Consider the following 26,752-nt stretch of genomic DNA (forward strand, 5'->3'; position numbering starts at 1 on the left):
TATCTTTACTGATACCTATTCTCTCATTTATGTCATTCAATCAATATTGAAAACATACCACTTTCAAGACCTGGTTTCTCTTTTCAGCACTGCATATTTTGGATATCACACACACTGCATAACCTGTACAGAGGACGATCAATGTGAAACTTCAGTGCAAAGATCCCAGGTCAATATAGCCATTGCCATTTACTAATTCATTTTCTTGTTTAAAAAAGGGTCTGTTTTATTAAAGTGTGTTCATTAAACATTTTTTAGCTGCTTGTCAAGCAGCTCTCACCACATTACAGTCAACATACTGACAATTGACTAAAAGATGACACACGAGGCAGGCTCAACTTTGGAAATTATCTTTATTGTTGGTTATATGCCAGGTTATTTTATTCAGCTCATCTAGGATTTACTGAAGATTGTATACAATATATTAAACTTGATACAAAATTATATATTTAAAAACGTAATAAGTACCCAAACCCTTCCTGGAGTAATGAGCGTTTATGATTACTAGTTGAATTGCACTGAAGGAGGGTTATAAACTGCTATAAACTGAAACTGGCGGTAAAATGAATGTACCAACAATCAAGCACATTGAGACATTTTGGCATTAGTTAGTGGAATAGGAACAATGTCACTATGTAGTCACAGGTCAGCTCATATGGAATCTCTTGCTGAGTCCCTATTCGTAAAAGATATCCCAGATAAGTGTACACAGGCAGTAAGTAATAATGGAAAATAAATTAAAGGACAGGATTATTTTTCATTCCTTTTTTCTATATAGTAGTTTCTTGGATTAACAGAAAGAGGATTCGGGAAGCAGATTAAAAAATGTAAAAATTGTATGAGCTAATTGAAATTCTATTATATTTTAATTTACTGAGCTGAGTATTAATTTTAGTTACTAGTTTGTTGAACAGTAACCAAAATATTCACGTGGGACAGCAACAAAAGTAGAAGTCTTGATGAATGTTTTTCAAATAAAACAACCATGATGGGGAGTTGAGAGAGGAATGGGGAAGATGGGAAGTGTTTATATTTGCAAACAGTAGTGGTACACTGTTTCCAAAAGACACTTTTTTGGGCTTAATTCTCGGCAAATTTGGCGTGCATTATCCAGAGTTCCACAGTATGACCTAATCTTATACAACAAGGCATATGGTCAACTACCTGATAAAGAAATCTGTTCAGAAACTGTAACCATGCACTACAACAAAAACAAGTTTCAGTAGGCCACCAAAATTAAAAAGCATGTCATGAAATCAGTTTAAGTCATGGAATATTAGATTTACACAAAGAAGAATGTCACTTCCATCTCCACCTTACATTTAACACTTCCCAGATTTATCTTTGAAAAGGTTACTTCTAGGAAAATATGCATCACCTGCAGCTGTATTTGTCAAGAATATTCAGAGATCAGAGGTTAAATACTGTTTAACTTTACTAAGAGACACATACAACTGATACAGCACATTGCAATGTTGTAGCTTTATATTGATGCAATCACTCAAAAGCAGACAGGAAAAAAGTACATCCATAATCATCATTCCTAGTTTATATATAATGTTTAATCACAGAATCTGTAATTCACTGAGTAAAAAGTGCTGAGCAATCTGTCTAATACCTGTTTTGATGTTGCCATGGATTCTCACTGAATGCAATGTGGTACCAGTGGATTTCTATACTTCTTGGTGATGTGAATGACCAAGTTCCAATTGCCATGGATTTCAAACAGTGTCATTCACAACTCACCTGAAAAGGCTTTCAGGATTAGATAAATGAAAGTATTTAACAACATTTCAGCTAGCTGCTCAAAGTGATCTCATCCTGCTTCCATCTCACCCAAACTGTTCTTAAAAGGTAGCCGAAGTCACACTGTTAATGCCACAACTGTAACACCTAGCTGAACAATTGAAGTGTAGTTGAACAATTCAGGCATCATGATATATTAATTAAACTTCATAAAAAGATAGTTATTTAGCTGAATACCTCAGAGCTCCAAATGCTGCTTGAACTTTGCTGAGGTGTTTATTTTGTGAATGGCATTTACTTGCAATCTGACTAAGCTTTGCACAAACATTCTTATTGTGGCATTAGTGATCTCACTGCATTGGTGACCCCATTTAAAACCTGGATGATCCAAATTCCATTTTTAAAATCAATGTGAGCAGGTTCTGCTCATACAGCTTCGTGCTGGTGCTAGAGTGATAACTGACATCTCAAGCTTGCAATTGAATTATGAGTCAACACAGTTTTGCGTTACAATAAAAATACAGTAGCTGTTTGTACTCTAAATTTGTCACCAACTGCTGCAATGCCTTTGTTCTTCAACTGAATGGCTTTAGCAGTATGGAAAAGCCTTCAATAAATATTTTAAAAATACAAGTAAATTCTAGCATTCAATGTTAGGATCATTTCAGCAACTATAAAAGCAATTGCTTTTATTATGTGAATAAGTAATCATTTTAATTACTGAACCCCCTTGTTTGATATTGTTTTCTCATGATATATCAAAAGATTTAAAAGACTATTAGATTAGGAGATAACAGGGCACGAACTGAATATAAGTCACAGTACAGATTCACGTTTCTGGTCCAGTTCAATAACAGATATCAGCAAACATGCAGTTTAATGATGTTGAACGATTCATTTAAAGCAAAACTATTTAGACTCTGACTGCCCATTATCAAGGTTTTCAACCATACAGGCAAATAAAGAAGTTATTTTCCTTCATAAAAATTTTGAAAACTGTGAAGTGCTCTCCACAGGATAGAACATAAGTTGACTCTTTTGTTTAATTAAGATGTGATTTTAGAAAGACAGTTTTGTTGTGCTAATGCTACGTTTCAGCAAAGACTTCAGACTCAGAGGTCACTGTCTATAATAATGCCACAGTATTTAACTATAAGCTCTTCCGTATTTCATAATATTGCCAGCGATTATACAACTAAATATTTACAATATAAATCAGTGATATGGGATTAATCAAGAAATCAAAAATTATTCCTGCCAACAACCAGAAGCTGTGTTGGTAACATAAGCAAATATTCTTACATGTGGGGCAAAGGTCTGGAAGCAAAACGGAAATTATATTGATCTCAGCTTTCTTTAAATTAAATACAAACTAAATGCAATGAAAGGAATAAAGTACAGTACTTCAATATTCTATGGCTACTGCATTCTTTTTAGGCTCAGAATAATTCAGGCTTTAAAACAACAAATGCTAAAAATTAATAGAATGCTGAATGAGATTAACTTTTGAAGTTACTGGCAGAGCTTGTTAGCAATTCAAAAACTGACATATTTGAAATGTACTACTGTTGGTAACTATTCTTATGTAATTTTCATTATTTGTTTCAACCATCTGTTTGTTTGGATTATATTATGACAGTATAATTGCTGTAAATGCTAATCATTAATAAGGAACTTTAAAAAAATAGATTACAGCTTGTAGTAAATGGTGCAGCTTGAAAGAGAAAACAAGGACAGATGTCCCAGCAAATTGACCCTCAAAAACTGGAGATATTTTAGTGGGGCGTCCAAAGCAGATCAGAAGTTTTTACAACATGCTCCCACAACGACGGCTCTGTGTTTCAAAGAATTACACCTAGAATTCTAGAAGGCAACACTGGAGTCAAAATGTTAAAAAGAATCAATCATCTACTGTATGGAGTGTTCAACTCCCAGTAGTGTGCTTTGTAGGTTTAATACTAAATCATTATAAGCCAGCCTATTTGTACCAGGTAACTATAAAGAAAAGTTACATGAGTTGCCATGAAAGCAAATGAAAAAAGGCTTTGGCTAAATTGGCTAAACAATGCAAGCTAAAAGTAATGGACAGTCAGTTAAACTAAGCAGTCACCTCCTCGCTTTGTTGACCAATAAGTTGTCAAATAAACATAAAAGATAACTTAAACATTAGTTATTGAAGGATTGAAGCATGAAAACAATATGCAAATGTAAAATGTTATATTAACACAATTTTAATTCATGAATTTTCTATAATCTTTTCTTCCCCAAAGCACAAATTCTGATTGGTAAAGAGGAGGGAACAATTAATCCCTGTGAGTTAGTTGTGTGATATTATCTTATGTCTAGCAATACCATCTGAATCCGAATATTCAGCTTTCAAAAAAATGCATCAATAGCTTCTGAAGAGTTGCTGACCGGTTTCTCTTCCCTTTTCTCCCATACCATCATTTTGTAAACTTCCACTTTCTTCCATTAAGAAAAAAATGTAGTTAGTTGAGATTCACTTAACTTAAATATAAGCATGTTTTTAAATAGTCGGCACCTGTGTGTTACTGAAGGTGGATCAGAAATATGTTCCAACAGTTTGATCAGTGTCAGTTAGTACAACAAGAGAAACCTTCCTTATGTTTAAATTGCACTGAAAAATAACAGAAAATTGTGAAATGGCTGGGTGAGAAAGAGTTAAATCAAATCTTCAGCTTTACTGACATGTTTGCTGCATTTGAAAACTTGCTGCAGCGTTGTAGCTTAGTATCAAAGGACACCATGAGAAATTCTGCATTGTGTTCAGCACTTCCCCTCACAAAGTCAACTGGGTTGTGCAGAGCAATTGGGAAATTTTAAAAAATCACTATTAAATTGCTACTAAAAGTATTGAAAAAGCAAGAAGTAATTTAAATTTTTAGCTTGCCTTTTATCTGATAGATATTCCCAGGCAAAGAACAGTTTATGTCAGTATTACCAGTGCAGTGGACAGTAAGAGCAATTGTCCTGCAAGTAGTTGCCTTCGAATGTAGATCAAATATTTATCAGTTTAAGCTGCAGACAAGAATAATTGGAACATTTATATAACTGCAAAATACAGTCACTTCAAATTAATCTTTTTCATTGGATAGTACCTAAACAGCTATATTTGATTTGATCAGATTTCAAATGCCTTCCAATAATAGATGCATATGCAGTTATTAATCAATTTAAGTCTAAATCATAAAATGCTGAAAAGAAGTTCAACTGAAGATTACTTTTGACTATAGGTTATTATTGCTACAAAACAACAGTTAGCAGTACTTCAGCCATTTCATGTTATTCTTGTCATAGCAAAAGATGACCATTTAACCATTTACCAGTAACATTGGAGTACATTGTTTCTAATCTTTCTGGGATGTAACATATTCCACCCTACACTATCTAACCCACATTAATCCTATTAGAAGGAGTACTGATTTTGCGGCCCGGTACACAGTTTGTATAGAATCAATATTCCATCAAGGAAGTTATATATCTGTCAAGTTGCCAACTCCCATCAGTCACAATGAAATTCGGGCAAGTATGCCACTGACTTCCATAAGCCCAGTGTTGTTCCTTGTGCATCTTGAATAAAGCAATGTATTTTCTTTTCAAGTTTTATTTCTGCTGAACACACGTTCCCCTCTAAGTGTGAGATGTTGTAGCTGGTACTGCAATACCTCTGTGTCTGCTGGCTCTTTAATATTCATTTTATCTAGGTTTAGGTAATCCAAAGACTTTGACTGGGCCCTCTTTCCCTTAATGAGGCAAACTGGCAAAGGGCCACGTAGACATTTGTTGGGTTCAAAGGAAAATGACTTGACGGTTCGATCCCCTGAACTTGGCATTCGCCGTCGTCTTCTGCCATTTGCAGCTGGAATCTCGTATGGCTGATAGTATCGATTCTTGGTTCTGTAGATGCGGGAACTTCTAGCCAATCCTACATCCTGCTGCTTAGTATGCTGGCTGGGCAAAGCTTCTGCTGTACTCGGTTCGTTGCCCGACCACCTTTGAGCCAACTTTAAAAGCTCCCCACCAGTAGTAAAGCCGACCAAGTAGTTAGTGTCCATGTGAAGAATCTGATAGCTAGGCACAGTCCGCTTGACTGGAGAGCATGGGGTGCTGGAGCTGCGAGGCTTCTCTGGCTCGGTTTTGCCCAGAGAGCTCACTTCTACAGCAGGTGCAGAGAGGACAGGCATTGCTGCCCTGGAAATACCACTGAGGTCCACCTCCATTCTGAAATTGGCAGCTGTCAGACTAAAGTACAACATAATACTTGTTACAATGCTAACAGAAAACAAGTATAACATTTACACAAGATTAAAAATTGGGCTCTGAACCATAATTTTTAGGAAGACCATAAACAATTAATCAATAACTTGGTAATCTTCAGTTCTTTGCTGTCTTGACTGCTACTTAATCTCTTTAAAAGGCTGAATAGTATTCAGACAAGTGGGTGTGTCATAGGCATAATGAAGCAAATCTATCAGAACAGAACATCTGATTCTGCATGCAATCTTAACCCATGTTTAAAGAAACAGGATCCATAGCAGTGTGATTAGCTTGCCAATTGAATAGTTTATGATGTGAAAATTCAAGCAAACTTGTTATGCAGGTTAGAGTGTGGTGGTTAAACCTGGTCCTTTAGTCTCAGTAACATGATTGTCAATCTGCTCTGTTTGAATACACATTTTGTTCAAGATTATTCAAAATGTCATATCAGAACTACAAATAACAGCAGTTTATTTCTCTGCTTCAAGCCTAGCTATTACATGATACTAGGCCACAGGTTTTGTCTCAATTTTTTTCTGCAGGTGGTTGGCTAATTTTAGTATCCTTGGCAAAAGAGAGATAAGTGTGAGCATGTCTGGATAAAAGGAGCCAGGCAACATGAATCTAATTCATAATTAAATTGGCAGGGAAGGAAGATAACAACAAAACAGGGACAATGAACTGATCTTAAGCGTTAACTCTTCTCTTGTCACTGATATGCCGAGTGTTTTCATCATTTTCTGTTTATTATTAGGAGGATAATTATTTTCAAATGCAAATACAGTAGGACTTTAATCTTTAAGAAACATACACAAATCTACCCAACACCGAAGGCGCTCACCTGGAGGCCAATCTCCTGGGCCCCATAAAAATCAGCACTTTTTTGATGGGCAAGCATAAAGGACCCAGAAAAATTTCTGTACCAATGTATAGCACAAAAGGTGGCCATTCTGCTTACTGTGTCTGTACCACCAATTTGCTAGAGAAATTTAAAACCGATCTCACTGCTCTGCTCTTCCCCCCTTGCCTTGTATATAATTTAATTAAATATTTGTGCAATGTTCCCTCAAAAGATTACCAAGTATTACAATCATTTAACCCAACCAACTTTCCCCCCTCACGTGCTTATTTAGCATCACCTTGACAGCATCAATGCTATTCACCTCAACTACTCCTCATATTAACGAGTTCCACATTCTAATCACTCTCTAGGTAAAGAATTTTCTCACAAATTCCTTATTGGATTTATTTATGCTGATCTTACATTTATGGCTCCCAGTTCTAGTCTTGCCCAAAAGTGGGAACATTTTCTCTATGTCTGCCCTTTCATAATTATAAATACCTCCAACAGGTCACACACTTTAATTTCTTTTCTAACAGTCTAACAGCTTGTTCCCGATTGATAGAACCCCTCTGAGAACTGGCATCAGTCTAGTAAATCTTATTTCCACCTTCTCCAGTGCCTCTATGTCCATTTTATAATATGAAGACCAGCACTTCACAGTGCTCTAAGTGTGGCTTTACCAAAGATCTAAACATGTTTAGCATAACGTCTCTTTCAATTCTATCCCCCTGGAAAATATACAATGGTCAATGCCACAATCACATTGTGTGGTGAAGCACTTCATGCTCCAACACCTTTTGTGTAAAGACATGTCTTTTCTTAATGTCCCAAAGTGAGAATTTTAAATTAATAGACCCTTGACAATTACTCTTAAAACAAAGCCATGATTTTTTTTCATATTCACTTCATCAAAACTTTTTTAAATGTTTTTTAAAACTCTTAAGTCTGCTTTTAGTTTTCTTTGGGTCCACTCAAAATAGTTCCAGTGTCTCAACACTCTCCATATAACAATGTTTTCCCAGCCTGACATTATCCTGCTAGATCTACATTGTATGCCTATTATACCTTTAGGGCACAATTTTGCCCTTGGTGAGGGTGCTCGGCGAGGGCGGGTGGGGGCGGTCGGGAAGCCGCCCGCGATTGGCTCTGCATCGCAATTTCAGGTGGATGGTCCAATTAAGGCCCACCTGCACGGATCACAAGTGGCAGAGCTGAGTGTTGCCTGTGCAAGCGTGGGGAGGAGGGCGAGCTGGGATTCTGTCACATGAGATGGGACATGTTTTTAATTACAAAATAAAGTTTTTATTTAATCTTTATTTGCTTTAGGAAACCTCACACCACTCCTGGATGTGGTTGCCTAAAAAATGTAAAGGCCACTTCGCCTTTTCACCAGCCTGCCAACCGTAAGGTTGGACAAGTAGCGTAGATTTGAATTTAATTAGTTTGTTAATGGCCTTTAAATTATCAGCAGGCGCGTAGTTGACTCTGGTGCGTGCCACCAGGCGAAATATCGCGTGAGTGCGCGATGATGTTGGGACACATGCCCGAAGTCAGCGCGCGTCATTTTACGTTCAGGAGCGTCGGGCACAAGTCAAGCATAATATGCTCCCCTTAAAGTACTTTCTCTCCCAAAACTGCACACACAGAAGTCTAAGAGTGGCCTAACCAATGTTTTGGGTAAATGCATTATTTACTTTACTCTTGTACTCTTTTCTCCTAAGTGTAAAATTCTACTCACCCTTTTGCCTGCACTTTCAGGGAATTATGTATTTGAACCCTTACCTCTGTTCAATCACAAAGGTGTCTTTCCATTTTGTGTATACTCCAATCTCCTGTTCTTCTCTCAAAATGTATTATTTTACTCACTTACATTGAATTGCATATACTACCCATCTTTTTAATGTACTTGTCATGCCAGTGCAGGCATGAAGATATTACAATTTTTTTTAAATGGTATTACTTTTAAAATGGACCCTGATGAACTGCAAGATGCCGCAGAGGGGTCACCTGACTTTTGCACCTTCCAACAGTCTAGCAAGCTTTCTTGAGAGTTTCAAATTGGCTTATAATGGGTAGGGGTCTCCCTTGAACGGACATGCCTAAACAGCACCCTTCTGTGGGACTTCACACCTGCTATTGTCAAGGCTTACTCCAAAACACAGGGACAATAAACCTCCAGACCCCCTGACTTCAAGTCTGTCCTATAACAAAGCAGGGCTATCGAGGCAAAGTATCCACGATAAAGTGCTAAGATCACTATCTATTGTATATCAATGGCTTTTACAATGACCATGTAACTGAAACTCCACTTTCACTATGAAAAACCATCATTTGCCTTCAATCAGGTATCAATGGCCATTCATCATATGATCGAAACTGCCCACTGATTTGAAATAATTTTAGCCAAAAACCGAGAGAGAGAGACCAGATAGTCTGTAAAACACGAGCAACGACATCCCAGCTGCAAAGAAAGGCTGTACCATTCTGTCTTTTCAAAACAAATTAAGATAAAATACTTTAAAAGCCTCCTCCAACCTAGTTTGAACAGCTCCAGTTAGCCTGTAAGAAATTGGACCTCCGGTTACATAGAAATCAGGGCTTATCTACACAACCTGCTGAACAGTCTTTGGTTCGAAGGAGCCCTGCAGTTAATCTGGGTATGATCCCAGCCATCTGAACTTACCTGAACTTCAATTCCAGAATGGAAAAGCTTCCTCCTTCACTGGACTCTCAAAGACATGTGAACTGCTATTTATTCTGTTTGGTTTTAATATTTGTAGAAGTACACAACTGTCTTTAACTGCATTGTTCTTGCACACTAACAGTGTTGGGAAAGGGGGGTTGTTGGGGGGGATGTGTCCAGGAACACACATCAGCTTTATCTAAATTAAAACAACACAGATTACAGACAGATGAAGGAGGGTATTGGGGGTTTCAGTCTCTCTCTCTCCCTTGTCCATAACACACTAAACCGCCTATATTTGCTCAAAATATTTTATAGCCCTCCACACCAAAAGCTTAACATCTGACTATTTTATCAGTAGACTTTGAAGCTTTATTTCTTGTATCCAAATGTAAATCATCTGTATATACTAAGAATGAGTGAATCCCTAAGAGTGTACCACGTCTATTCCTTTCCCAACCTAACTGAGTGATTTTCTTTCTTTTGTGTCCACCGAAACAACTCTAAATCCATGGTACTACATTCCATTTTATGCCACGCACCTGGTTTTTTTTCTTGTAATGCACCTTATTGAACACCTTCTGAAATTCCAAGTTTTGCTTTAAGTGTATTTCTTTTATGTATCCAATTAGTCACTTCTTCAAAATTTGTTAAACAAGCTTCCCTTTGAAACATCTTTGCTGATGCTTATTGTGATCTCAAATTATGGGATTCTAAGCATTTTCTCACAACTGAGATTAGATAGATTAGGCTCCCCTGGTTTATCTTTTCTCCCTTCTTGAACAAGAGTATTACATTCAAAAACAGAATTACCTGGAAAAACTCAGCAGGTCTGGCAGCATCGGCGGAGAAGAAAAGAGTTGACGTTTCGAGTCCTCATGACCCTTCGACAGAACTACAGTATTACATTGTCTGCTCTCCAGTCCCATGTAATTTACATATCTAAGGAAGATTGAAAATTGCGATCAGAGTCTCTGCTATTTCCTGTTTGGTCTCTTTTCAACATGGGTATGATACGTAACTGCAGTCTGATCAATCTCAATGTTGGCAAGCTGTGAAACTGAATTCAATAAATCTAGTAGTTTGTAGCTTAACACCAGAAAAATGGTCATGAAATGTGCAGACTTGTTGTAAATGTCTGACATTTATGTCCTTCAGAGACAGGAACCTACCACTGCTACCTGACTTGATCGACATGTGACTCTAGTCTCATGCTATGTGGTTGACTCAATGCTCTCAGAGCAACTAGGCACAAGCAGTAAATATTACTTTGTCAACATTGCTCACATTCAAAGCACACGTTTTAAAAAATCATAGAGGGTATAGGATCAGAGCCCATTCGAACAGTTATGCTAATTTTTTAAAGAACAATTCCTTTTTGATATTTTTATCTCTAATAATTGTTCCAGATTCTCCCCCATTACCTCTCACTTTATAAGAATATTTGTTTTGTACATTACGCATCTCATATTATAAAATTTCCTGCTGCTGATCCACTAATCTTTTTGCTAACTTTTCTGCACAATTAATTTGGGGTAGAACACCTTTTGTCTCACTTATTTTTGTTTTTTTTAAATCCAGTGCCCTTGCATTACCCTTTTTTATTCTTACCTGGAATCTGTCAGTGCTATGGTCACTATTTCCTAATCACTCTCTAAATCTTATTTGACCCATTTTATGTTCCAGAATTAGCTCAACAATGCTTCATTCATTCATCGTTGGTCTAGAAATGTACTGATATAGGAAGCAGACCTTGAAATTTCTTGTTTACTCCATCTTAAATTGGAGGCTCCTTATTTTTAAACTGTGCCCCCTGGGTTGCCAACAAGAGGCAACATCCTCTCAGCATCTACCCCATAAAGCTCCTTCAGGATCTTATCTGTTTCAATAAGATCACCTTGCATTCTTCTAAACTCCAATGAGTATAGGCCTAACCTCAGTTCAATTTAATTCAAATTTTATAGTCCATTCAGAAATTCATTACAGGTACATTGTTTATTCTTTTTTAAAAAATCACAGGTGAATGAATAATTAACAATGAAAAAGAAAAATTATATTACAAAAATCTAACTCAGATTAAATATATGTCAAAAACTATTTCAGTGCACTTAAATAACCAATGGGGCATTAAAGCATTAAAGTCACAAAAATCAAACTGATGTTCCTTACAATTTGCAAAGGTTCCTGAAATTGAAGCCCCTTTTCATAAGTCACTACACCATCTATCCCATTCCTCTTACTAGAATTCATAAAGAATGTCACTCCCAAGAAAAACAATGAACATGATCACTAAGAAATAAGAGAGAAAAAAGACAGAAAAGAGAGAGAGAAAGACAGAAAAAAGAGAGAGAGAGAGAGAGAAAGGGTGCTAGACAGAGGGAGAGAGGGAGAAAGAGAAAGTAAGACAGAAAGAGAGAAAAACGTGGATAGGAAAAGATGACTGTGACATGAGGCTAACATATCTCCAACAGTCCACCTGCATACCAACTTACATAATCTTTGTTTAGCAATCCTGTTATTCAATAAATGGATTCCCCAATTAAACTATTGAAAGCATGCAATCCATTCAAAAACACCAGCCTTAACAACGTAACATTACAAATCTACCCCTGTGCTTCTATTCCCATCCTATGAGTGGTAATTGAGAGAGACAGAGAGAAAGGAAGAGATAGAAAGAAAGTGGAAGTCCATAAGAGGGAAATTAAATCCTATCATTAATGCATATACAAATCGAAATATCAGAACACTAGTACACCACTATCCTTCCAAAACAACTAGCATGCACATTATTTCAATACCACATTTGTCATGTCGAAGACCATCCATTCCAGATCTAGCCTACAGGTATTGCACACATCAATCTTAATTCCTAAATGTTAAAGGAACAGTATAGGTTTGTCAAAGTGAGCAAAACCATTTTCAAGAATAGCTGAAAACAGGATGACAAAATGAAACGGTGTATCCACCTCAAGTCGCACGAGTAACATTTTCCAGGAATGAATCATTACTCTTTCTGTACTCATGCATCTACTTAACTCCTGTTGGAAGCTCTTATAAAGAAATACACAAACAAGTTCAAGAACTGATCTGTCCTGAAATTTGAGGGGTTGTAACCCTTTCCCTGAACACATCCAATAGTAATACTGAAACAAGGGCGATTACCACTAGAGCCACTGCTTAACCTTTCCTCATAAGACACCCCCTCACCCCAGAAATCAGCCTCCTGAGCCTTCTCTGAACTGTTTCCAATGCACATGTCCTTTCTTTATGTAAGAAGGTCAGAACTGTACACAGCACTCCAGGTGTGTTGTAGCAAGACATCCCTACTTTTAGACTCCATTCCCTTTGCAATAAAGGCCAAAATTCCATTTGCCTTCCTAATTACTTATGTACCTACATACTAACTTCTTGTGATTCATGTACAAGGATGCCCGGGTCCCTCTGTACTGCAGAGTTCTGCAGTATCTCTCCATTGAAATAATGTCCTGCTTTTCTATTCTTCCTGCCAAAGTGGACAACCTCACATTTTTCCCCATCTGTCAAATTTTTTTGTCAACTCACTTATTCTATCTATATCCCTTTGCAGACTCCTAATGTCCTCTTCAGAACTCGCTTTTTATCCATCTTTGCATCATCAGAAAATTTGGCTACAATACAGTCAGTCCCTTCATCCAAATCATTATTATAGGTCGTAAATAGTTGAGGCCCCAGCACTGATCCCTGTGGTATTCTACTAGTTAAGAGTTTGCCAAGCTGAAAATGACCCCTTTATCCCGACTCTGCTTCCTGTTAGTTAGCCAATTCTCATTCATTTTAATATATCACCCCCAACACCATGAGCTCTTATCTTATGCAGTAACCTTTTATGTGATACCATATCGAATGCCTTTTTAAAAGTCCAAATATACCATACTTAATGGTTTCCCTTTAGCGTTCTTACATTGTCAAAGGACTCCAATAAATTAGTCAAACATGAGTTCCCTTTTACAAAACTATGTTGTCTGTGCCTGAATGCATCATGATTTCCTAAGTGTCCTATTACTAACTCTATAATAATGGATTCTAGCTTTTTTGCCAACTGTTAGGCCAACTGACCATAGTTTTCTGCTTTCTGTCTCCCTCCTTTCTTAAATAGTGGTGTTACATTTGTGGTTTTCCAATTCACTGGGACCCTTCCAAAATCTAGGGAATTTTGGAAGATTACAACCAATGAATCCACTATCTCGGCAGCCACTTCTTTTAAGATCCTAGGTTAAGGCTATCAGGTCCAGGGGACCAGGCAGCCCCTAATCCCATTAGTTTTCCTAGTACTTTTCACCAGTGAATTGATTGTGATTGTTTTAAATTCCTCTCTCCCTGTTACACCCTGCTTTTCTACTATTCTTGTGTCCTTTTGTTTGAAGATAGATACAAAATACTTGTTCAAAGTTTCTGCCATTTCCTTGTTTCCCATTATTAATTGCCCAGTACCACCCTTTAAGGGACAAATGCTCCGTTTTGTTATGCTTTTCTTTTGAATAACTTTGTGGAAGTTTTTACTGTCTCTTGTTATATATCCTTGTTAGTTTCCTTGCAAACTTCAATTTCTCCCTCCTTATTATTTTCTAAGTCAACCTTTTCTGGTTTCTAAAATTGTCCCAATCTTCTGGGCTATCACTAATCTTTGCAGCATTGTATCTCGTTTCTTTCAACTTAATACCATCCTTAATTTCTTTAGTTAGCCACAGATCATGCATCCTTCTCATGGAGTCTTTCTTTCTCAACAGAATATATTTTTGTTGTGAATTATGAAATATCTCCTTAAACATCTGTCACTACTTATCTACCATCTTACCTTTTAACCTATTTCTCAGTCCACTTTAGCCAACTCGGTCTTCATAAACTTAAATAAAGGCAATCACGAGGGTAAGACACTAGTTTCAGACTGAAATTTCTCACTCTCAAACAGTATGTGAAATTCTATTAGGTTATGATCACTCTTACCTAGAGGATCCTTTACTATGAGGTAATTTATTAATCCTATCTCATTACACATTATAAGGTCTAAAATAGTCTGTTCCCTGGTTAGTTCCAGAACATATAGAACATATTGTTCTAAGAAAATGTCCCGATTACACTTTATGAACTCATCCTTCAGGCTACCTTTGGCAATTTGATTTGTCCAATCTATATGAAGATTAAAATCTCCCCAGGTTCAGGTGAAGTCTAGTCCTTTCACTTATGGGCTTCCTATATCACAAAACTGTGAACTCTTCCCTCATGCAACAGCTCCAGAGTCATATTTGACCAAATTTTACTCTCTTTAATTTATTCAAAACATGGCACCGGAAGCAATCCAGAGACCACCTTTGGGATATTATTTTTTCTCCTTAAACTCCTTCTTCAAGACCTCAGATACATTTGAATCTATGTTATTGGTAGATTATGAACCATGATGTTTGCTTACTGCTTCCTCTCCATCTGCTCCATAATGTTCTTCACCCTGGCAGCAGGGAGACAACACTGCAGTTGGGGTTCCGGGTCACAGCTGCAAGTAAAGAAACACCAGGACCACTTTCTTATAGCTGAATCCTCAGTGCCCAGGCTCTGCAAGGTTTGATTCAGAAACCAAATCTTCTCAGATGTTGTGAAATTTGACCACTTTCTGTTCGAATATCAGAATCCTCTGTTCCAGAGTCTACTTTTCTGACATGATACATAGAATTACATATAAATCCAAAGCAGAAACTGGCCATGATACACCAGTCATGGAGGGATGAAATGAATGTTTAAGGTGATGGATGGGGTGTCAATCATGCTGAATCAAACTACGACTACTGCTAGATTATTTTGAACTTGTTAAGTATAGTTGGAGCAGTACTCAAATGGAGAGTGGCTCAACCTGTTCCCATATATCTTCAGTCTCCTTTCATTCAACCACTTATTTAGCCTATTCTAAAGCATTGGTATAGTCACTGGTTCAATCATTAATTCTAGTGGTACATTCTACAGCCTCAAAATACACAAAAATTGGCTCCTGCACTCTGTCCTAAATTATATGCATTTAATCTTATATTCACAAACACACATTCCAGATCTCTCAATCACTGGAAACAATATTTCTAACTGTTTTATCCCATCCCTTCATAAATTTAAACATCTCTAGCAAATCTGTCACAAATGCATCTGTCTATGACAGTACCAATAGAAAAGTGCCACAACGTTCTTGTGGAGACAATGTGTCATCTTCACACTGGTGATAATCTACATTCCATCATGTAGTGTGGCACTACCATTATTCTAAATTGGACAGATTCAGAACACATCTAGAAGCTCCAAAATGGGCATCCTTGAGGTTCTGTGGGCAATCAGCAGCAGAACTGCATTCAACAGAATCATAACCTCATGGCCCAGCATGTTCTCTCTACCTTCAAGCTTAGGGACCAACTCTGGTTCAATGACAAGTGTAGAAGAGCATGCCAGAAGCAGCATCAGACAATTAAAAATGAGGTGAAGATACCACACAGGACTACACATGCTATAGAAGTAATCCTATAATGGATGGATCAGAACAAAGATCTTCAGTACAGCCATATCTAATTCTGAAAGGTGGTAAAAATTCGACAACTAATGGAGAGGAGGAGGCTATATCAGGGCCATACAACATTGTGGCTGTAGTACTGAAGGCTGAAGCACTCCAGAACTAGCTGTGCTCCTGGTTAAGCTGTTTCAGTACAGCTAGAACACTGGCAACTGCACAACAAAGTGGAAAATAACGCAGGTATGTCCTGTCAGCACAAAGCAGAACAAATCCAATCAGGCAATTACCACCCATTTGTTTACTTCATCCATCAACAGCGATAGAAGGTGTCTTCCATGTTGCTATTAAGTGGCAGTTGCTCAGGCAATAACCTGTTCACCAATGCTCAGTTTGGGTTCTGCCAGGATCACTCAGCCTCAGACCTCATTACAACTTTGGCTTAAGCATGGACAGAAGAGCCAAATTTCAAAGCTGATGTGAGAGTGACTGCCCTCGGCATTAAGGCAGCATTTGATCAGGTGTGACAACGAGGAACCCCAGCAAAATTGAAGTTAATGGCAATCAGAGGGAAACCTCTCCACTGGCTGGAATCATAAGTAAATTGTGGGTTGCAGAAAGCCAGCCATCTCAGCCCTAGGACATTACTTCAGGAGTTCCTCAGAGTCGTGTGGAGGCCCAATCATCTTCAGTTACTACAATGACTTTCCCTACATCACAAGGTCAGAATTAGACATGCTCACTGATGATTGCAGTGTTCAGCATCATTCGCACCTTCTCAGATAATGAAGCTGTACCTGCCCACATGCAGTGAGGCTTGGGCTGATAGGTGACAAGTAACTTTCACACCAGACAAGATACAGTCAATGGCCATCTCGAACAAGAGAGAGTTGAACAGCTCCCCTTGAAATTCAACAAAATTACCACTGCCAAATCCTTCATCATCAACATCTTGGAGATCACTATTGACTAGAAACCAACTGGACCAGTGGCTAAAACAGGTCAGAGGCTAGGTATTCTGTAGCAAGTAACTCACCTCCTGCCTCCCCAAAGCCTTTCTACCATCTACATGGCACAAATCAGGAATGTGATGCAACACTCTCCATTTGAGTACAGCTCCAACTATACTTAAGTTCAAAACAATCTAGGAATAGTAGTAGTTTGATTCAGCATGATTGACACCCCATCTCTCACCTTAAGCATTTGTTTCATCTCTCCACTGATGTACCATGGCTGCAGTATACACTGCAGTAACTTACCAACATTTTTTCAACAGCACCTCCAAAACCCACAACCTCTAAAACCTAGAAGGACTAGGGCAGCAGGTGCATGAGGCCTTCAACACCTGCCAGTTCCCCTTCAAATCACAAACCAACTTGACACCAATAATTACCACACAGGATGCAGCAGTTTGAACTGGTGACTCACCACCACTTACTTCTCAAAGGCAATCAATGCTGGCCATGCCAATGATGCTCACATTGGGGAAAAAAAGAAAATTAAAACATCATTTTCTCCATTGTAATGAAAACTGTCCCAATTTTCCAAGCCCTTTGTCTGTATTTTTTCAGACCAGGTGGTATCCCAATAAATCTGCACTGTACTGTTTCTATTGACTTAAAACTGTATCTAGTACTTCAGTATGGTCTTACTATATATTTATTTTGCATAGATCTCATCATTTAATTTAGTCCATTATATTCTATTGTTCTTGTCACGCAGCTCAATATTCCATTAGTTATTTTTAACACCTTAATCCACTTGAGGTGCTGCTTTTAATGTTTTGAGGCTGAACCCCAAACTCCTCTGTTCTTTTGTGTCACCCCAGCAAATATGTTGCCATTGGATACACTGAGGGTCCATGGATGCGCATGTTTCACTCCACACACATCATGCAGATGCCCCTCACAGTCATTCCTTTGTGTCTTAGTTTAAGACTATGGATAATGCTAGTCTAGAACTTCCATGAACATTAAACTTTCAGGAGAACCAAACTCCTCTCATTCACTTCATATAAGTATTAATTTTAGGGGACAGACTTCCCTAATGGTGCCCATCAAAGCTGAGCTTTCAATGGTGCTGAACTCCTGGCAGGTCTAAAGTCCACTCTTCTGCCCTCTCACATGCCACTGACATCTCAGAGATCAAAACAGAAGCAATGGTTTTGTCACAATGGAAACTATCAGCACCTTCATAATCTCATTCCTCTCTCAACAATTCTACATAAATTTGCATGAAGGAAACTTTCTTGCAGATCTGCAAAGTTGAAGGGTAGGTTGATTAATCAAATTAATAATGAATCTACCAGCTACCACTTGTCCATGGAATAATCTCAGCACCAAATACTTATTTTAGTTTATGTACTATAGCAGTATCATTGATTATGATTCTATTATACATTTGGTAATTAAAATTCAAACACTACATTCTGGAGCTGGAAATCAGGGGAAATATTCCAAAAGGTCAAATGTATAATATAAGCTAATTTTACTAGATTTCTCTCAATAAATGAGATTTTAAGGGTAGAAAGATTTGGAAAGCATCAGTTTTAATTTACGAAATGGCATACCTCCATAGAGGACATACCTCTTTATATATCGGGCAATGTGGTCAAATATGTAATTGACAGGTCCACAGTCAAGTACTCGCTGAAAGGGCGAGTGATGTGTATGTCCTCTAAATTAATACGCACACACATACAAATGCCTATAACTCGTTTAAAAATAAATTTGACTTTCTATCAGCTACCGGATTGGCATTATGTCGTATTTCTTCAAAACCAATTTCCACTTATTACCCTCTAACTATTTATTTTTAGCATTACGCCTCACATCCATGATGTAACGTTTCAGCGTATCCAACAGGTTAGGAATACAGTCGTGTAAAATACATAATTTATTTTTCACTTCCGGCTACTCTCAATTAACAATCACGAATTCTATATGGTTTTACTTAATGAACACTTAAACGAGCCTAATCGGGATTGCAATGATACTTAAACCCCATCCTATGTATCAAATCCTCCGACGGAATAGTGTACTTACAACGAGCAGTAAAACCAGCAGCGTTTCCTCATTCAGTCAGACTTTGAATGCTGTTGAATTTATTGGGCCAGCTCCACGTTATTGTAAACCTTCTATAACCGTTTCCTGTTTCTAAACAATCGTTACAGCCAAATACAAAATAAATGATATTGGAATAAATAATTCGAAGAAATTTTTAGTCTACTTGACCAAAGATTACCGGTAGATACACCGCCCAGAAAGATCCGAATCTGCAAATGCTGACCTACAATATTTTTCAACATTCACACGATCAGTCATCAGACTCCAGTAGCTCCTACCTGCCTCCTTTCCCCCCAGTGAGCTAACCTTAAACCAAGACAGCAGACACCCAGCGAACCAAGTTGGTCAATTTCTTAGTCGATTTCAACCCATTCCCTGTGTGTCTATTTGATGTCCTCGCTTAGGGGACATTTATAAAATAACAACATGGGTCATTTCGGGTTTTGTTATTTTAAAGAGAGGGTGAGGGAAGCAAAAAGAAACCAACCTGATTCCGAATTACTGAAATATCAGTCCGGTGCCGGTACTGCTACCGAGACGGTGACCGCGAAAATGCTGTAATCAGGAAGAAAAGAGAGAGCAGACTGAGTTCAGTTGTGGCAGTGGAGAGCTCCCGGATCCGTCACATGATTCTGATGTAAAAAGACATGGCAGCCCCTAGGAATTGCAATCTGTTATTAATGGTTACAGAAGAAGACTACACTAACCCTTGGGGTTTTGGGTAATTTCAGTACATTTTTAGGAATGTTTAATGAGTGGGCAGTCTCTAATCTCACCCAGCTCCTTGTAATTAGTACAATATTCTATTGCAAGGCGATAACCAGAAATTTCATACGAATCCATCTTGTGTTATAGTGCTGTAGATTATATCCTTATTGCTCCCCTTGTCCTGACCCGCCAGGTATGTTTCAGGAGGATAAATAAAGCTGAGATGTGGGATTATACATTTCAAGTGAGATTCGATAATTCACGAGCGAGGAAAACCAGTACAATGAATGGATTGTACACGTAGACACTATTCATATGGATAGTCCATATCCCAGGGCTCCATGTCATATATTCCGTTTATAAGACGTACTAAATAATTAAAATACTAAGTCACATTTAATTTTGCAAGTAAATTCATAAAATCATAGTAACTTACAAAATAGAAAAAGGCCATTTGGCCTCTCGTGCCTGTGCTGGCTCCTTGAAAGAACACTCTTGCATCGTTCAATACGCTAACCTTTTGTTACTAACCCTGTAAGTTGTTTGTCTTCATGAACCTGTAAAACTGCCTTTAATGTTTATGGTAAAGCTTCCACCACTCTTTCAGGTAGAACATTCCAGATCTTAAAAGGTCGCTCCTGATCTTAATTTTGCAAATTATTTTGAACACATGACTCACTCACTCACCAGGTTTTCTCTAACTTTGTCAAAACCGTCCGTCATTTTGCAAAACTATTAGGTCACCTCTTAACGTTCTCAGGAGAATAGTCCCAACTTGTCCAGACTCTCTGTATAACTTAAGTCCTTCAGCCAGCTAACATCCTGGTAAACTTTCTCAACACACTTTCTAAGTCCTTTACATCTTTCCTTTAGTGTGGTGCCCAGAATTGTTCACAATACTCTGGCCAAGACCTAAGCAGTGATTATGAAGTTCTAGCATTGCATCTACTTTTGTATTATGTGGCACTTTGCTGAATGCCTTCCAAAAGTCCTAGCGTGTTGCAGAATGACAGCAATGATGTGGGTTCAAACCATATACTGGAAAAAAGTGAAATCAGGCCAATGTGATGCATTTAATGTGCGGGTGAAGAGAGTTTTTTTATTCATTCATGGGATGTGAGCTTCGCTGGCTGGGCCAGCATTTATTGCCCACCCTTAGTTGCCCTTGAGAAGGTGGTGGTGAGCTGCCTTCTTGAACCACTGCAGTCTATGTGGCGTAGGTACACCCACTGTACTGTTAGGAAGGGAGTTCCACGATTTTGACTCAGTGACAGTGAAGGAATGGCGACATATTTCTAAGTCAGGATGGTGAGTGACTTGGAGGGGAACTTCCAGGTGGTGGCGTTCCCATCCATCTGCTGCCCTTGTCCTTCTAGATGGTAGTGGTCCTGGGTTTGGAAGGTGCTGTCAAAGGAGCCTTGGTGAGTTCCTGCAGTGCACCTTGTAGATGGCACACTGTTTCTACTGTTCGTTGGTGGTGAAGGGAGCAAATGTTTGTGGGTGTGGAGTTAGCATGCTTTTGTACTGGTTTGATTCTCATTATCCCCCACAATGCTGGCTTGTAGCAATGCAAAAAATAGAGCCAAATGTGGAAGTCCCTCATTGTTAGTACACAGCCTCTCCATTGGTAAGTCTTCAGCTGTGCCTCCTTGTGGTGATGTACAGAAACTGGAACCCTTGCAGCCTCAGCCTAAAGCTTCATAGGAACTTGGAGGAGGTTTGGCCCCCAGACATGCAGTGTGCAGACTCACTGCCATGGGGACATAGCCTGGTACTCACGAACCAAACCGGAGTCAAATATTCTGCTCTTGCCCCTATTTGTTATGTTATCTAGCAAGTCTGGGCACTGAGTTTAATCAAAAGTAACAGAATTATATTTCACTCCATTCTTTAACCTCCTAGCTCAGCACTTCCAACACTCCTCCATTGGCTTCATGCCTGATGACTGATCTCGTCATTTGGAGTATAGAAGATCATACAATAAGCAGTAGCAGGAGTATCTGAAAATGAAGTGCCAAGCTGGTGAAGCTACAACACAAGATTGGATGATAAACGGTGAAAGTAGCATGTTCTAGAGATAAACAGTCCCACAATCAGCTAGTCAGGTCAAAGCTCCACAATTCTGTTACATTCAATCATGAATAGTGGTTCACAATTAAGCAACTCATGAAGGAAGAGGAGGTCCCATTAACATACCTATTCTCAACAATGGCAGAGTGCAAAAGATAAGGTTGAAGAATTTGTAACCATTTTCAGCCAGAAGTGCCGAGTGGGTGATTCTTAGTATCCTCCTGAGGCTCCACCATAACAGGTACTAGTCTTCAGCCAATTCAATTCACTCCATGTAATATCAAGAAATGGGTAAGTGCACTGGATATATAAATGGATGTGGGTCCCGATAACATCCTGGCTGTGGTTTTGAAGACCTGCTGTCAAGACTAGTGATGCTATTTCAGTACAACTATAATATTGGCTCTGTTGCTTTTATCCAATCAATACATTCTCAATCGTCAGCAAGATTGCAGAAGGCATTAAGAAAAGTGCCATCAAGCAGCATTTAATCACCAATCACTTGTGCGTCAACACTCAGTTTGGGCCCCGCCATTCTGTACCATGTATATTGATTCAATTCTCTAGGTAATTGTCAGGTTAGATGCCGGTGTTTTAGTTATCCTGGAACAGCTTGGCTCAGGTCCAGACCTCATTTCTATCCATTGTTTTATCTCCACCTTTTAGCCTATTTCGATCCCTTCCCCCTACCCCACCCCACTAGGACCATCTGTCACTTGCTCGTCCTGCTTTCTACCCTTAATGTCACCATTAGCACATTCCTTAGCTAATATCACCACTGTCAAAACCCCTTTATCCTTTTGTCTATGACATCTTTAGCAATCTCTTCTTTGCCTCCACCTATCACTGGCCCTCTATCCAGCTCTACCTGTCCCACCCCCCTCAAACAGGTTATATTTCACCTCATTTCTATTTTTCCTTAGTTTTGATGAAGAGTCATTTGGACTCAAAACGTTAACTGTCTTACTTTCCACAGATGCTGTCAGACCTGCAGAGTTTTTCCAACTATTTTTGTTTTTGTTTCAGATTTCCAGCATCCGCAGAATTTTGCTTTTATCTCATTACAGCCTTGCTTGAAATACCAATTTACAGAGTGAGGTGAGTGAACTGCATTTAAAGTCAAGGTAGCATTTGATTGAGCGTAGCGCCAAGGAACCGAAATAAAACTGGAGTCATTGGGAATCAGGGCAAAACTCTCCAGTGGCTAACAATATACCTCGTCATTTGGAGTATAGAAGATCATACAATAAGCAGTAGCAGGAGTATCTGAAAATGAAGTGCCAAGCTGGTGAAGCTACAACACAAGATTGGATGATAAACAGTGAAAGTAGCATGTTCTAGATGGAGATAAACAGTCCCACAATCAACTAGTCAGGTCAAAGCTCCACAATTCTGTTACATTCAATCATGAATAGTGGTTGACAACTAAGCAACTCATGAAGGGAGAGGAGGTCCCATTAACATACCTATTCTCAACAATGGCAGAGTGCAAAAGATAAGCACAAAGAAAGATGGTTGTGGTTCTTAGATGCCAATTATCTCAAGCCCAGGACATTGCTACAGGAGTTCTTCAGAGTAATGACCTCGGCCCAACTATCCTTACCTGCTTCAGCAAAGACCTTTCTTCCCCCATAGGATCAGAAGTGAGGCTGTTAGTGTACCTTATCATCGTCCGCAACTGAAAAATGAATACGTGTATGGTTGACAGGTGAAGGTCAGATTGGACAGTGCTTCCTGTTTCTTTCCCTCTTTTTTCCACCACCACCGCCCCCGACAACCAACAGTTAAGTAAGTTATCGGTCCTCATATGTCCTCTGTCATTCAAGGAAAGAATGCCAGAAGGTCTACACATTTTCATGCTTCCATTTCTATGATTCTATAAGAAAATGCCAGGGAAGAAGAAAAAACCTTTGTAGCCCATTGAAGTACTTGACTTGCCAAATCTAGAATCGAACTGCAGTTCAACTTTCTTAATGTCTTTAAATCCATTACTTTTGGTAGCTTATTCCATATATTCATGAGAGATATTAGACTAACTGGCATATAGTTTCCTGCTTTCTGTCATTTCCTTTCTTGAACAGAGGTGTTACATGTTCGATTTTTCAATCCACTGGGATCTTTCCAAAATCTAGGGAATTCTGGAAGATTACAGCCAATGCATCCACTATCTCTGCAAGCCACTTCTTTTAAGACCCTAAGATGCAGACCATCAGGTCCAGGGTACTTGTCAACCTTTAGTCCCATTAGTTTTCCCATTACTTATTCTCAAGTGATAGTGATTGTTCCAAATTCCCCCCTCTCCTCTGCCTCGATTTTCATTCTTGGGATGCTTTTTGTATCTTCTGCTATGAAGTCAGACAAAAAATACTTGTATAAAACCATTTCCTCCTTTCCCATTAATTCTGCAGTCTCACCCTCTAAGGGACCAATGCTCAATTTAGCTACTCTTTTCCTTTTTATAAACTCATAGAAGCTTGCATCATGTTTTACATTTCTTGCTACTTTTCCCTCATTGCCAAATTTCTCTTTTTTTTGTCATCCTTTGCTGATTTCTACAATTTTCACAATCATCGGCCCTACCACTAATCTTCACAGCATTGTATGCCTTTTTCAATTTGATACCACCCTTAACTTCCTTAGTTAGCCATGAATGGTGGCATCCTTCTGGTAGAGAGATTTTTTCCAAAGTGCAATATATCTTTGTTAAGTGTTATGAAATATCTCCTTAAACGTCTGCCACTGAATATCTTTCATCTCATCTTTTAGCCTATTTTACCAATCCATTTTAGTCAACTCTCTTCATCGCTTATCATTGCCTTTATTTAAGAAGTTGCGGACATTTCTCACTCTCAAACTGAAATGTGAAATTCTAACATGCTATGATCATGCTTGCCTAGAAGATCCTTAACTTAATTAATCCTGACTCAATACACATTACCTGGTCCAAAATAACCTGGTCCCTGATAAGTTCCAGAATGTATGGTTGTAAGAAACTTTCAAGAACGCACTTTATGAACTCATATTCTACACTACCATTGTCGTTTTGATTTCCCCAATCTATATGAAGATTAAAGACACCCATGATTATTGCAGTACCTTACTTGTAAGCCTCAATTATTTCTTGATGTATAATCTGTCCTACTGTGTAGCTACTGTTAGGTGACTTATAAATGACTCCCAGCAGTGACTTCTTTCCTTTGCTACTTATCTACATTCAAACTGATTAGACCATAAGACATAGGAGCAGAAATTAGGCCATTCGGCCATTGAGTCTGCTCCGCCATTCAATCATGGCTGATAAGTTTCTCAACCCCATTCTCCCGCCTTCTCTCCGTAACCATTGATCCCCTTACCAATCAAGAACCTATCTATCTCGGTCTTAAATACACTCAATGACCTGGCCTCCACAGCCTTCTGTGGCAATGAATTCCATAGATTCACCACTCTCTGGCTAAAGAAGTTTCTCCTCTTCTCTGTTCTAAAAGGTCTTCCCTTTACTCTGAGGCTGTGCCCTCAGGTCCTAGTCTCTCCTACTAATGGAAACATCTTCCCCACATCGACTCTATCCAGGCCTTTCAGTATTCTGTAAGTTTCAATCAGATCCCCCCTCATCCTTCTAAACTCCATCGAGTATAGACCCAGAGTCCTCAAACATTGCTCATATGTTAAGCCTTTCATTCCTGGGTTCATTCTCGTGAACCTCCTCTGGACCCTCTCCAGGGCCAGCACATCCTTCCTGAGATACGGGGCCCAAAATTGCTCACAATATTCTAAATATGGTCTGACCAGAGCCTTATAAAGCCTCAGCAGCACATCCCTGCTTTTATATTCTAGTCCTCTCGAAATAAATGCCAACATTGCATTTGCCTTCCTAACTACCAACTCAACCTGCAAGTTAACCTTAAGAGAATCCTGGACTAGGACTCCCAAGGCCCTTTGCACTCCAGACTTCTGATTTCTCTCCCCATTTAGAAAATAGTCTATGCCTCTATTCTTCCCACCAAAATGCATGACCTCACACTTACCCACGTTGTGTTCCATCTGCCACTTCTTTGTCCATTCTCCTAACCTGTCCAAATCCTTCTGCAGCCTCCCTGCCTCCTCAATACTACCTGTCCCTCCATCTATCTTTGTATCATCTGCAAACTTAGCCAGGATGCCCTCAGTTCCTTCATCTAAATCATTGATGTATAAAGTGAAAAGTTGTGGTCCCAACACTGACCCCTGCAGAACTCCACTAGTCACCGGCCGCCATCCTGAGAAGGACCCCCTTATCCCCACTCTCTGCCTCCTGCCAGACAGTCAATCTTCTATCCATGCTAGTACGTTGCCTCTAACACCATGGGCTCTTATCTTACTGAGCAGCCTCCTGTTCGGCACCTTTTGGAAGTCCAAGTAGATAACATCCATTGGCTCTCCTTTGTCTAACCTACTCGTTACCTTCTCAAGAATTCTAACAGATTCGTCAGGCATGACCTCCCCTTGATGAAACCATGCTGACTTTGTCCGATTTTACCATGCACTTCCAAGTATTCTGAAATCTCTTCCTTAATAATGGACTCTAAAATCTTATCAATGACCAAGGTCAGGCTAATCGGCCTGTAATTTCCCGTCTTTTGCCTCACTCCCTTCTTAAACAGCGGGGTTACATTAGCGATTTTCCAGTCCTCTGGGACGCCCCCTGACTCGTGATTCCTGAAAGATCACCACTAACGCCTCCACTATCTCTTCAGCTATCTCCTTCAGAACTTTGGGGTGTAATCCATCTGGTCCAGGTGATTTATCCACCTTCAGACCTTTAAGTTTTCTTAGCACCTTCTCCTTGGTCATGGCCACCATAC

The 26,752-nt window shown here is 38.9% G+C and overlaps 2 protein-coding genes across 2 annotated transcripts in view; both read right to left on the reverse strand.

Moving 5' to 3' along the window:
• Positions 1-336: 336 nt before the first annotated feature.
• On the reverse strand, positions 337-19,223 carry macir (macrophage immunometabolism regulator). Its single transcript, XM_041185644.1, has 2 exons — positions 19,113-19,223; positions 337-6,009 (listed from the first exon to the last, which is right to left on the reverse strand). The coding sequence occupies exons 1-2, from the start codon at positions 19,142-19,144 to the stop codon at positions 5,364-5,366; spliced, it is 678 nt and encodes a 225-aa protein (XP_041041578.1). The 5' UTR covers positions 19,145-19,223; the 3' UTR covers positions 337-5,363.
• A 427-nt stretch (positions 19,224-19,650) lies between these two features.
• ppip5k2 (diphosphoinositol pentakisphosphate kinase 2) overlaps positions 19,651-26,752 on the reverse strand; it is a 210,519-nt gene continuing 203,417 nt past the window's right edge. Inside the window, exon 30 of the mRNA XM_041185638.1 lies at positions 19,651-19,688. Within this exon, the coding sequence (XP_041041572.1) occupies positions 19,663-19,688 (26 nt within the window). The 3' untranslated portion in view covers positions 19,651-19,662. The remainder of the gene's footprint in view (positions 19,689-26,752) is intronic.

The sequence above is a fragment of the Carcharodon carcharias genome, chromosome 4, assembly GCF_017639515.1.
Source record: "Carcharodon carcharias isolate sCarCar2 chromosome 4, sCarCar2.pri, whole genome shotgun sequence".
Taxonomy (NCBI): Eukaryota; Metazoa; Chordata; class Chondrichthyes; order Lamniformes; family Lamnidae; genus Carcharodon; species Carcharodon carcharias.